The sequence below is a fragment of the Rhagoletis zephyria genome, unplaced genomic scaffold (assembly GCF_001687245.7).
Source record: "Rhagoletis zephyria isolate East Lansing unplaced genomic scaffold, Rhagoletis_zephyria_1.1 Rzeph_scaffold_00107, whole genome shotgun sequence".
Taxonomy (NCBI): Eukaryota; Metazoa; Arthropoda; class Insecta; order Diptera; family Tephritidae; genus Rhagoletis; species Rhagoletis zephyria.
Genome location: NW_016157191.1, coordinates 111,749 through 125,114, shown reverse-complemented (window position 1 = coordinate 125,114; position 13,366 = coordinate 111,749). Strand labels below are relative to the sequence as shown.

The 13,366-nt window shown below is 38.9% G+C and overlaps 1 protein-coding gene across 1 annotated transcript; it reads left to right on the top strand.

Moving 5' to 3' along the window:
- The first annotated feature begins 1,293 nt into the window (after nucleotides 1-1,293).
- LOC108377583 (uncharacterized) lies at nucleotides 1,294-2,778 on the top strand. The gene has a single exon (XM_017633859.1). It carries the CDS (start codon nucleotides 1,294-1,296, stop codon nucleotides 2,776-2,778), a length of 1,485 nt encoding a protein of 494 aa, XP_017489348.1.
- Nucleotides 2,779-13,366: the final 10,588 nt, after the last annotated feature.

Sequence of the window (13,366 nt, the reverse complement as noted above, 5' to 3'; positions counted from 1 at the left end):
CACGACCTTTTCTTAAACAGAAAATTGAAACATTGTTCCAAAAAGGACCACTCACCCTAATGATTAACGATCTGAAAGTTGAAATAATCCAGCTTTCCTCTGGCTTAGAATTACCAATCGTGGTTCTCATTGAAACGATTTTTCATCCCAACACGCAGACCCTTCTCATTTTTAACGCTAGTTTCTCAAAACTTTTGTACTCGTTTTGTTCTCCAGCAATACTGTCTCCAGACTTTGGTTCGTATTTAATTCTTCCTGAAAACGTTTTCTATAATTTCGGTCTTATTTTGTTCTCTTTGGAAAGGTTCCCGAAAATTTCGTTCTAATTTTGTACTTTTAAGAACATTTTCCGAGATATTTGTTCGCATTTTGTTCTTTACAGAAACGTTCCCAGTTATTTTGTTCTCATTTTTCCCCCTGAAAACTGACTGCTATACTTTTGTCCCAGTTTTTTTTTTGTGGGAACGTTTTTGACACTAAATTTTGTTCTCAGGCAGAACTAAACCAGAATTGGAACGCGTTGTCGATTCTAAACTTGAGGCCGGCCTATGAAGGAATGTTAACAGTACAGAAATTCTCGAATATATTTTCTAGCTGTTGCCACTCTCAATCACCACCGGTGGTAATGAGGAAGCAGTAAAATGCTTTAGCAGCTGAGACTGCTTAATTTTTTCTGGTGGCTGTCGTTGTCGAGTTACTAAAGGTGCGCACTACCATTTGGTAGGTCCAGGGTTTGATGTCTAGTCCGCGCAACATCCAAAAAAGTTTTTTTTTTTTTTTAAATAATGAATGAATGAATTCCTGCTTGGACAAGACTTCTCATAAAATTCCTGCTGGCTGCTTTCAAAAATTTAGATATTTTTTAAGTTTTTCACATTTTTAAATGCAACCCTGCATTGTAAGAGTTCTAGCCCCCACAATCTCCAGTATAGTTTGTCAGTCAGTTTTTTATTTAAAAATTCCCAAAACATTTCAATATTTTATTCACTTCCCTGCCAACCTGTCAGATTTTTTTTTTGTTGTTTTCTTTAATATAAATTTTATTCAAAAGATATTTGAATTCCAGCTAAAACAAACAAACAAAAATTTTAATCAATTCTCAATTAAAATTCTGTTAAATATTTGGCCTCTTTTGGAAAAAAGTGAAATTTTCTTGTACCAAACGCATTTTGCAGTAAACCAATCAGCATTAATTCATTTAGAAAATCAGCCACACGCAGCGCGCGTCATCTGCAGAATGTTCCATCCAGTATTACTCAGAGTTTAGAGTGCATCAATTTGGTTAAGAGCAGAATGCGCACATCGAACACCCGTGAACGCCGGCATGAGTATATGGCACATCGGCTGCGCGTGCAAAATGCCAAGAGTGTGGTGAACAGCCAACCACCAAGCCGTGTTGTGAATCAGCCACGACGCGAAATGAGTTTTACCGAGATGATGAACTCAGTGCGCACAGCCATTCAATGCAGCAGCAACAAGCGCACCTTCACCAATGCGCCGGCCTCGACGACACCATCGGCCACGGGCACCATCTGGACTGTGGCCACAACTGCCTCCAACACATCACCACGACGGCCCGCCAAATCGCACATCAAGTCAACGAATAGCAATGCGCTGACCAACGTAAGCCACGACAAATCGGCGATGCTGCTCTACGACTGCAACTCGTGTGGATTGATTGGTTGCTGTGGCACGTGTGGTGGCGCTGGCGATCGACGGCACTGCATGGTCACCTGCGCGCATATGCACGAAAAGTTAAAACGCAAGCTTAGCGCCAATAAGGGTGACGGCGATAAATGCCGAGTTTCGTGTAGCAGCATGCCAACATTTCACGACAATGTGGGCTTTAATAGCAATATCGGATTTGCTCCTTCCATCAACACAAACAACGTTGAGCCCGCGTCGCGAAATAGTTCAGAAAATAACAAAAAAGTCGCGCCGCAGCCAAATACTGCTGAGCAACGCGCTGCCTATCAGCATGCACGTCTCTCAATGCCCTTGCGCTCATTCTGGCACCGCATCAAACGCAAAGAGTGGAATGATGACACGCGTATACCTACGCCAAAACCCAAGCGCTGCTCTTCGGAAACATCAAAGAACCAAAGCAAGCGCAGTGCGCAGCATTCGGGTTTGCCTGAAGAACCGCAAGATAACGGCAGCAGTCCAGCATATAAACGTGCTTCCAGCGCCATGCAAGACGATGGCTCACGTAGAGGTATCCCACCGCATGTGCTGAAGCATTATCAGGCTATTACTGTCAGCACCGACGAGTCAATGCTGCGTCGTCTACTACGCCCGCGCGTCTTTTTCGATCTGGAGGTGAAAGGCATAAGGCCGCTCGGTCGAATCGTTATACAGCTATTTACGGAGGCCTGCCCTGAGGTGGTGCTGGAATTCGTGCGCATGTGCACTATGGAGGGTGGTGAGCGCATGCGCTTTACGCGTCTATTTCCAATGCTGTGGTTGGAGGGTGAACTGGCGCTGACCGACAAAAAGACGCTAACGGCGCACAACATCGAGCATGACATGAATGTGCTGGATCATGGCAGTGGAGCGGGTGTGCTTTCGTTTCCCAGCCGATATGTACGAGGCAGCAAGCGGCGTTTTCTCAGCTTTTCGATTAGTTTTAAGCCGCTGAAGCTGCTAAATGGAAAGCGTATTGCATTTGGTCGCGTGCGCCGTGGCTTTTGGATACTCGACACCGTGCAGGACTACGGTACTAATAGCGGGAAGCCACAACGTGATATAGCCGTGACGAACTGTGGTATGTGCAAGTAATTAGCGAAAAATGCGAGAAACAAGTGGAGCGTTGAAAGAGGGAGGTTTGAAAGGCAATTTCATGACGTAGTATATAAATTTACTTTTAATTTGGGCTAACATTTGAGGAAGTTTGAATTTTAATGCTATTTTAAAATAAGCCATCGACAAAAGGGAAATGAGTACCTACAATCATATATGTAATACTCCTATATTGGCAGTAAGAGCTAGTACCGTCCGAAAACACTACAGTACAGATATATCAATAAACACGTACGAAAGAAAAGAAACACATAAGTTTATAAATATACATGTACACAACACATATACAAAAACGGCACTCAAGTACACAATACATTGACAAAACCGGTACTAGACTGTCTCGCTTTGATTTCGGAATGCCTAAACATTGAGAAGTTAGCTTACTGCCAATATAGAAGTATTACATATATGCCTACAATGCATTTTCTAAATAAATTCGAAAAACAAATTCAAAATATTATGAAATGGGTTAATTAAGGATGTTTTTGAAAGTATAGGGAAGAATATCCAGCAGAAGTTCAAGATCAAGATCTTTAACCCTTGGACGCCCGACAATATTGATAGGGACTTGTGCTGTTTTCATTGATGCAACATTTTAATCTGGGTTGACCTAACCACCGAAGCGTTCGTGTGATCTAGTAATGGAATGTCTAGAATCTATTAGGATAGCCTCCGACACGATTCCGAGACATTGTTCATCATAATCACCGGATTGAGGTCATTATGAAGCCGATTGCCGACAAGGCCCGCCCAAATAAATATATCCAAACACATTATTTAACATTAAACTAGACATAGGATTATGAAAATTGTAATAATATTTAACTACAAAAAAAAAATACATGCATCGCACGCTATGTTAGAAAGGTAGTTTACTGTGGAAGGTCCACAGTCGTGCGTTGACTATGTAAAGAGTTGCTGGCATACCAGGATTAATGGGGGTATTATATTTCACAGAAGGGGTAACTTTTGGATGGTTCTGTACGGGGTCCGGGTGCTCAGAATTTAAAGTCATATACATAGATGGGTAAAATTACTTGGAAGAGAGTTCTTTTATAAATCCTAGTAGTGCAATTTTAACTATTTTAAAAGCCTGGCTAATGATCTTGATTTTTCGAAAATTTAAACTTAATCACTTGACTATTTTTATTAATAACTCGACTCTATCGCTACACGGCGGCTCTTTATTGTAATAGTACTGCCCTTACCGTTACCAATACATATGGGTGTTTCCATGAAAATGTCAACCAGGACTGAAAAAATAAATACAACTGAAAAGGGTTTTTAAGACGAATTAATAAGAGTAAAATACTCGAATATTTATACTATAGAAGTATTTCAGCTTATTGCAATTTTAAAACTCAAAAATTGAAGCGTATAACTGAGTGTCTCTTCGAAATGAAATGAACTATTTTCTCTTTCCTATTTACTAAATTAAGAGATTTGAAACATTACAATTACATCTTTAAATCAAATTTGCAATTACAACTAACTATAAAAATGAGAAAAAGGAGAAGTTAGAGCTCGAATAACGGTATTTTTTTTGATTTGCTTCTGATGTCGCGTACGTTATGCAAAAACATTGTTTGTCTATGTCATTTGTATATTGGCAGTCGCAGGTAATGTAGATTACAATTCTTAAGCGAGAATTCTTCCAGTTAAAGATATACAGTAAAATTTTATTTCCAACCGAAGTAAAACAAATTTTATTACCCTTTAAAGTTTGTCGCATAAGTTATTGTCAAATACATCAAAACCAATGTTAATTGCAAATTCCCCATTTAAATTGTTGTAAAACAATGAAATGGTGGCGGGAAGAGTTCTCAATAAATACATTTTATTACTTACGAGAAAAATTGTCGCGTGCGTTATATCGCGTACGTTATTGTTTTTTTTAATATAAAACTAGCCTCTCTTAAAATATGAAAGGATTGTAAAGGTACATTATTTAGCTTAGTTTAGGAATATTTAAAGAAAAGAAAAACTCCCATGATTAGACTTTCGCATATATGCGTGTTTCCATGAAAATGTAAACCGAAAATGCAAGCAAATGAATTCAAACGGCTTTATAACTTTAAATTTCGTATTAAGATGGCGGAAAAAGGTTTTGAAAGCGCGAAACGGTGGAGAGAAGAACTGAAAAAATTTAATGTAGTATGTGTTACTAGTAAAAATATTGTATGGGGGAAAAATCTGTCGCGTACGTTATGTCGCGTACGTTATTATATTGTTTTTAATAAAAACTAACCAGAGATAGTTTCTATCAAAAAATGGAAGGATTGTAAAGGTACATTATTTAGCTTAGTTTAGGAATTTTTAAAGAAAAGAAAAACTCTCATGATTCGCAGACTTTCGCATATATGTATATGTGCCTTAAAACCACTTCTTTTCTTGTCGCGTACGTTATCACCTGGTTTTGAACGGATATTTTCCACACCAAAGTTTCGAGGCTGCTTATTTTTTTCTCAAACATAGTACCCTTTGGTTGCAACATAACCGTAATCTTTTTTTTCTGTAACTTCTATTTTTGATAGATTTACGTTACTCTATAAGCGTACGAATGTCGCGTACGGCTGTATGGAAACACCCATATGTATCTCGAATAAATCTCGTTAAAATCGGTTCAGTCACAAACACACGTACAGGAGAAATATATATTCATAAAAAGAAGGCGCCCGTCTCCCCTTTTCAAACAGACCCAATTTTCGCTACTTGTATGGGATTCATTTCATATCGAAACCTGAGTGGAAAATTGTTGAGTGGTTTAACAATCTAAGCAATCTGTATTTATGTAACTTTAGAATATTGTCACATTTTTTCCCGCTCGAAAACTTTTCTTCAAACCCAACGTATGTACATATGTATGTATACGTTTTCTGGAAATAGGTATATTAAATCTTTGCTTACATACAACCAAGGACTTTAATGAAGATCGACCTATCTCGACAGCTAGTTCGAAAACGCCCAATTTCAGAAAACTGTTCAAGAACGCCCTATCTCAGAATTAGTTCGAATGCCCTACCTTACCTGCTGATTCAAAAATGCCCCACCTTAGCATGATTAGAGTTTCGCCACTACCTTAATTCACTTAAAAAATCGTGGCATATACACACGAACCTACACACTGTGCCTTATTAAGGGAGCCGATTTTGTCAAGAGGGAGTGAGAAAACTGTTTTATGAGTAAGCCTTTTATTATTGAATCATGCTACCTCAGCACATTTTCAATGTACTTTCAGCGGAGTTAAGGCATTCTTCAACCAAATTCTGATATAGAATGTTTTTCAATAAAATTCTGAAATGGGGCGTTCTTCAGTCAAATTCGGAAGTAGGGCGCTCTCAAAAAATTTTCTGAGATGGGGCGTTTTCGAACTGGCTGCCGAGATAGGTCGATCTTCCACTCAGGTGACGATATGTAGTATATCTATACCAAGTTCCAGTACTCTACCACGAACACTTGCAGAGTTATACAGTATGACAAAATCGGTTTATATGGAAGGTGCCAGCCCTTTTTCCAATAGCCCCTATTTTCCAAAAATCGGAAAAAAACCCGGCCAAACACTTAGAAAAATTATGTGCGCCAAATTATTATTATTAGATACTATTATAATATTGTCGGTCCTGCTTCTATGCTATATTTTTTTAAGTGAAGTTTGGCTAGGTCTATAATATTCAATGGTCATTTACTAAAGAAAGTTGGAAAACGATGACCAGAGGTGTCCGCAAATCATCTTCAGTGCACCCAGGTAAATATTGAACTTCTCCTCCTTCTGTCTCGTGACAGAGTGTTTACTTTTAATTAAAAAAAGGTTGATAATAAGGCTTTATATTTAAGCTCTTAAGCATACTAATGTAGCTTTTAACATATGCAAGTACTTTGGGGTTTTTAAATCTTTTAAATCGCTCTTAGCGGCGCGTGCAACAACGCAGTCATAAACGCACTCATACGCCCCGGTAGACCGATATCAATTCAATAACAAAACAATGTGAGGCAAAGGAGACGTTTAAAAACCAGCGTGTATATATTTATGTACATACAAATGTACATACATGTGCAAAATAAACGAACTCACAATAAAGGGACTGGCGCGCACTTTAAAACACACACACATATGTATATATAAAGGTACTTGTGCACCTTTCCATTCGTATTCTCAATCTTCTTTTCCGTCATATTGGCGCACATTACTATGAAAAGCAATCTTTGCTCACATTATACCGTTACACAACGCTTTTTCGATGCTCTTTGTTCAACTTAATTTGCGCTACCATAGGTGACTTTTGCTCACAGCCTGGCGCCAGGGAAATTATATTTTTGCTTCAGTGAATTTACATGACATTCCATAGGCAAGCTAACATTCACATGACACCCATGCATATATATATATACATATGTATAAATTAAAGTGCGAAAGTCACCAGATTCGTCGCATAAAAGTAGACCGATATCAGTACGAACACCGCACGACAGGCGTCAGCAGTCTGTCAGCATTCAAGTCGTTATGAGTGGCATTGTGACTGTAGCTATTGATGAGGCTGTCAGCGTTCGCGACAAACAGCAACAGACAGCCTGCCAGGTAGTTCATGTAAATTTTTGCGAGTCCCTAACGCGTTCAGCATGACGCAAGCAGAGGAGTTTGTGGAAGCAGAAAAGCGAAAAAAGTTGATAGTTAATGGCTGTGCTCTTTTTGCAGCGCCAATTGTGATTTGAGTGTCGCTGCTGCTGGAAAGGATAAATGACAGAGAGGTTGCAGTGAACTCAAGTGGCGTAAAGGTTTTCCGTATAAAAAGCGTATGTATGTTTGCATGTGTGCTTGGTAGTTATTACTACTGTTTTCGTATCTTTCAGGCCGTAAAATCATAAATATGTTTCGATTTATTTATGCCATTTAATGGGCAGTCACTGTGAAAAAAAAGAAATTCACTTATTTTGGGTAATTTTTGGATGAAACAAAAATTCACTTTAACAAAAAATTTCAGCTAAAATGTTTGAAAGGTTTAGTAGTTAGTTGGTTAAGTAATTTGTTCACTCGGCGGAATTTGTTATATGTATACTTATTTGGCCACAGTGCATAACTAACAAGAGTAAGGAATACGCATTAGTTTCATGGACCCACACACATATCTATGTATGTATATCCTTCGAAGCATAACTGCACATACACCTTAATGTTTTTTTAAGCAGAAGTACTAAATGGTAAAAAATTACTAATATTTCAGAAAGAGAGGCACGAAGCCTCCGGAATCATCAGTTAGGTCGGAGCCGGGGTCTATGGTATGTATACCAGTTCGACGGTTAATTTTTACTAGTTTGTGCCTCTTATCTCTGCCTCTCAAGCTTCGGTTCATTGCATTGAATTATGTATATCACAGTGCTTATGCAGAAAGCGGTATGACCAAGAAACCGATACGGCGATAGGGCGGCGCACAGTGGTCTGGGTGTGGCAGATTGTATAAGATTCTAAATTCATCGAAATAAGTGGTTGAGTGAATACTAAATACTACAAGGAAAAGAGAGTGTCACTATATAAGCATTATATTCAACCACAAAAAAAAATGTTTTGAAAAATTAACTTTTGGAAAAAAAAATATTTTTCTTGCTATACCCAACAAACAAATTTTTATTTATGTGGATTTTTCTTGTAGGTTCTCAACCGAGGAATTCAAATTTGTTAACATGAGTTGACAAAAAGTCTTTTAGATCCCCTTTTTTTAAATTTCAAAGTTGCATCTAAATTTTCAACTTTTTAATCCTTTTTTAACTTTTTAAACGCTTTTCTCATGCAAAGTATGTTCGATCATTTTTTCTGCATTTTTTGCAATTCATATTCGGCACAGTGTTTGACATAAAGAAACTTCGAACTGGAGTCATATTTACCAATTGAATTGAATTGAATTGTGAATGCGCTTTTTGAGTGCCCACAGGAGTGAGCGCACTCTAAATGGGATTATGCTATAGGGCCATCATGTTGTCACTATATGTCAAGATAGTGAAAAATCAAGACCTCAAGTACTTCAGTTGTCTCTTCTGGAAGCCTGGAAATCAATAAAGAAAATTGTAAATCGTTACCTCTACTCTGCATCCTTATAACACCTGTAGACAGACCTTGTTGGTGAGGATTTGGTTGCAGCATTGTGTGATGACTCCAGAAAGTTAATTGCAGCTTTGTTTAACATCAGTTCGTTTCTATTTCAGCCTCGGTCACAGAAAACACTGAATATTTCACTGTTGCTCAGCTTGATCGATGGGGTACTTTTTACGGCTGCAGTATAAAGGCATCCACGCACCTATGCGATTCTGTCGCAACGAATCCGCACCATTTTTGATGCTACAGACGTTACTGCTTCGAAAACACAACTACGTACACATCTGTGCGATTTTATCGCAGTAAATGTCAATTTATAGACAAACAAAAAAATAAAAATAAAAAAAATAAAATTATAAACTTTTCTACATCAAATATGTTTTGTTTTCTTACGTTCATTTTGTTTTAATATTGTAAAATCCTTCTATTGACCTTTTTCGTTCTCAAAAGGCGGCAGTCTGCGATTTCGGCACGACGAAAAGAAGAATTGTGAATGTTCGAAAAAATCGCTGCAGCAAAATCGTTCAAGTGTGTGGTTCCTCATTTAAAACCATGGTCGGCATTGTTGTAATTTTTGTCGGAACAGATTTGCATCGACAGAATCGCATAGGTGTGTGGATACCTTAATCGTAAATTTTATTCAGTGGATTATTAACATGACACTGATAAGCATTTACCAGCCATGTGCAGTCGTGGGTTATTGCGTTCCCCAATTCAATATTTATAAGGCCAGGAAACCTGAAAATAGTAACATTGTCTTAATGATCCAGGTATGATAGCGACGAAAAATTCTCGATTACCCTACTTCGCCTCCCAACGACTTAAATGCTGCTTGAGTGCCGACAAAGATTGAAACTTTCCTTAAAAGAGAGATCTAATGTTAGCCATCGCGGTAAAGGTTAATACTACTTACACTCACCCCGCGGTAAGAATAAGAATCCTAAAAAGGAAATCCCAAAATAGCATACTGTGATTTGTACTAAGTCATCTTTGGCCTCGTTATGCTGTCCACTTTCAAGTTCACTCGTGATCGCTGGGTGCTCGAAGTAGGTTCTTTTTGTTTTTCGGAACCAAGCACGCGTACAGAAAACACCACTCAGACTACATGCCGTCCATTGCACCGTTTTCTTGTTCCTTTTAATGTATTTTACCTAAGCATATTGTTGGGCGACAAAGAGCTCAGGTGTTCGTTCGTCTCTCAACACATTGCGGCCAAATGCCTCATACCTTATTCTTGCAAAGGCGGGGCAGAAGCACATAAGTGTTCCACCGTCTCATCCTTTTCAAAACAGTATGGGAAAATGGAGTTGTCATGTACGCCCATCACCGTCAGGACCAGTCAGCAGTCCAACAAGTTGTCTGCAGTCCCGTCTGTTCTCTGAGAGAAAAAAACTTGATATAACTGAGTTTTGCCCACCAGCAGTCTCCCAGTCGTTTCTGAGCGAAGTGTTTACCCAGTTTCTTATGGTCGCTTCGATAGCCGAAGTGAGAGTGCTATAACTGGTTTCGGACCGAGTAATGCCTGGTTTAAGCCGACTGTCTCACTGACAGGTACTCTCGCGTGACCCAGAGTAGATAGTCGATACTTGCATTGCCGAACCACTAGCTTGGAAGTATTTAGATAGAGGGCTGGCCCCAATGCCTGAAGTGCAGCTTGGCTGTCACTGAAGACACGTAAAGTCCTCTTCCACCTATTTTCCACCTCAGAATCGAAGACCGAAGCATACCCCGCAGAAGAAAAGTTAACTTCGATAAAGACCCCTGATCCTGACCTAGAGTCAGTTTTCGAGCAATAAGTGAAGATTCGACAATGCGTGAGTCCAGAATTTAGCCTCATGGAGCTCAACATTATAGAATCTCTTCAACAAAGGCAATGGGGCGTACTCTCCTGCGGCTTTGAAATGACACAAGTGTTCAGATCTCAGCCGCCAGCAAATTGTGCCTCAACCCACACAGTGTTATACCAACATCCGTTTCTTTTTAGTCTACAGGGGTGGTCTTTAAGGATTTCCCACGTAGGAAGACACAAAGTGACGGTAACCCCAGCCATTAAGAGCAGACTAGGTTTTGTAGAAAAATCTCCCGTACAGCACACGACAATAGTTCTTTGAAATTTAGCAAGCAGACTTCCCACGGTACTGATTGAGAGTCTGCCTGCTGATTATGGTTCTGATCATAGAGGTATGAATCCAAAGGATTCCCTTTGGTGAGATACCGCACGTTTAGCCCAAAGACCTGTCTACACGGCCAAAATGCTGCCAATGCTTTAGAGGCCTTGTGTCTGACATGATATTCACGAAAGTTTTGTATCCATAATTACTGTTAGATACTTCACTTCNTAGATATTCACGAAAGTTTTGTATCCATAATTACTGTTAGATACTTCACTTCGTGAGAAATCTCAATTGTGACTCCCTTAAGTGTGAGGGGAATGAGACCAGCCGACGTTCTCCTTCTAGTGAAGAGCACACTAGTTTTGGTTTGGTTAGCGGTGAGCCCATTTCTATTACACCAAGTGTAAAAGTCGCCTTACTAACGCATTGAAGACTGAATCCTAATTAATTTTTATAGAACCAATCACGTTACTTATCTGTGCAGCACTTTTAAATGTAGAAAACCTGTTCTCTTAAATTTATTATATCACAATTTCCACATCAGCAACCAGATAAATATACCCGAGTGCCGTCGGTGGCTAAGTAACCAGCACAGAGAGTTGGGAGTAAAATTGGCAACGCAAGCAAATATTTGTTATGTTTCTGAATGACTTAATGGTCCAAGCAAATTAGGTAAATACTAATAACAACAACAACGCACTTACCCACTTAAAATGCCACTTTTGCTCCCACCCACTGGTTCTTTGCATATTGAGTGGCCACGTGCCTGCTATTTGTTGCTCTAAATGCCTTAAGTGGAACTTGAAAGCTGAGTACACAAATTGAATTTCAATGGATTGGAGGTGGTTGTAGCATAGGCAAGTGAGTGTTTGGTTTTGAAGTGTGTTCGAAAGCTTACTAGTTAAGACTTTAAATACTTGCGGCAATTCAAATGAATGCTAAGTCAACAAAGTCATAAAAAAAGTAAATGGAGACAAGTGCTTGTGAGCTCTCACATATTTTCTGAAAAAATCATCTTTGCTGCTGTAAAGTACTAAGCAACAAATTTAAAATTTCATGTATTAAAAAAAGATAACCAGCTGACAATAGAAGTAGATCGTGGCAACGAAAGTAGCAGCAAAATTCAAGTAAAATCTGAAATAGGCGTTAAAAGTTAAGTGGTAATACTATACCATACCACCGAAATGAAAGTTCATTAAAGCTAAATGAAATTGCTGCATTGCTTGCCTGTCTTAGAGCGAGTATCTGCCAATGAACTAGACCCAGCTAGTAGGCATTTGCAATTAATTGCTTGTGCCACTAATGAACGACAGACAGGTATGTATGCAAGTAGTTGCTAAGTGTAGCAGGGAAAACAAAAGCAAAGCAACCAAAAAAAAGCGTTTGCAGAGGATGAGGGCCACTAAAAGTCAATGAGCAATGAAAAGAAATGGACTAGTGGATAGCTAATAGGACGAACGGAAGGTAGGGCCATTGGCCTAGTTATGCTCAGTGAGAGCGGCGCATTCATAGCTTTTGTTTCAGGTGAATGCCATGGTTATATGAACAAATTTGCATTCAAATTTCGGTTAAGTTAATTGTTAGTTGATGTAAATTTTATTAGCACAAATTTGTGTTTTATCTCGTTCGGTACAATAGTATTAGCGTGGGCATACTGTTAAATTGGAATGAAAATTTAAATTTAAGAAAATTTTGATAACAAACATAATTTATACTGTGAAGCGTATAACCTGGTCATAACAGGGCACTTGTATATTTTTATGCACGGATGCTGGAACGAGACGAGACGGCACTGAACATACATATACAACGATATACTCAGACAAAATGAAGAAAAAGACAGAATGTGAACAAGGCGCTTATTCCCAGTGATCTACTAATCGTACAGAGACAAGTCATCCCAGCAAAAAACACGATTACCACAGAAACGAAAGTGGAAACGAGCTAGGCGATGGGAATCGCTTACCGTTTCGCTTCAAGAAGGCCTTATTTTAACATGGGCATGTCATTGGAGGTAAGCCCTTACCCGCAGCATTACCTTCAAACGAAGGGAGAACGCATGGATAAACAGAATCCAGAGAAGCGAACAAAGAATGCCTTACAGAGAAACTAATGTAGAATGCCTAGATAAGTACATACTTATTTATATTAAATTGAAATCANGCGAGATAAATAAAATATTGTAGCACATTCTACTTTGCATTACTGGCAATGCCTAAAAGAAGCGAAAAAATTCGAAGGCATTATAACGCTATGCCTTCTAGAACACGTTACCAGTAAAAGCGATTACCGATTTTTTGCTGGGATGTATCAAATTTTAAGATTTTTACATTGAACAAAGCATTGCTATGTCCATTTCAATAGGCCA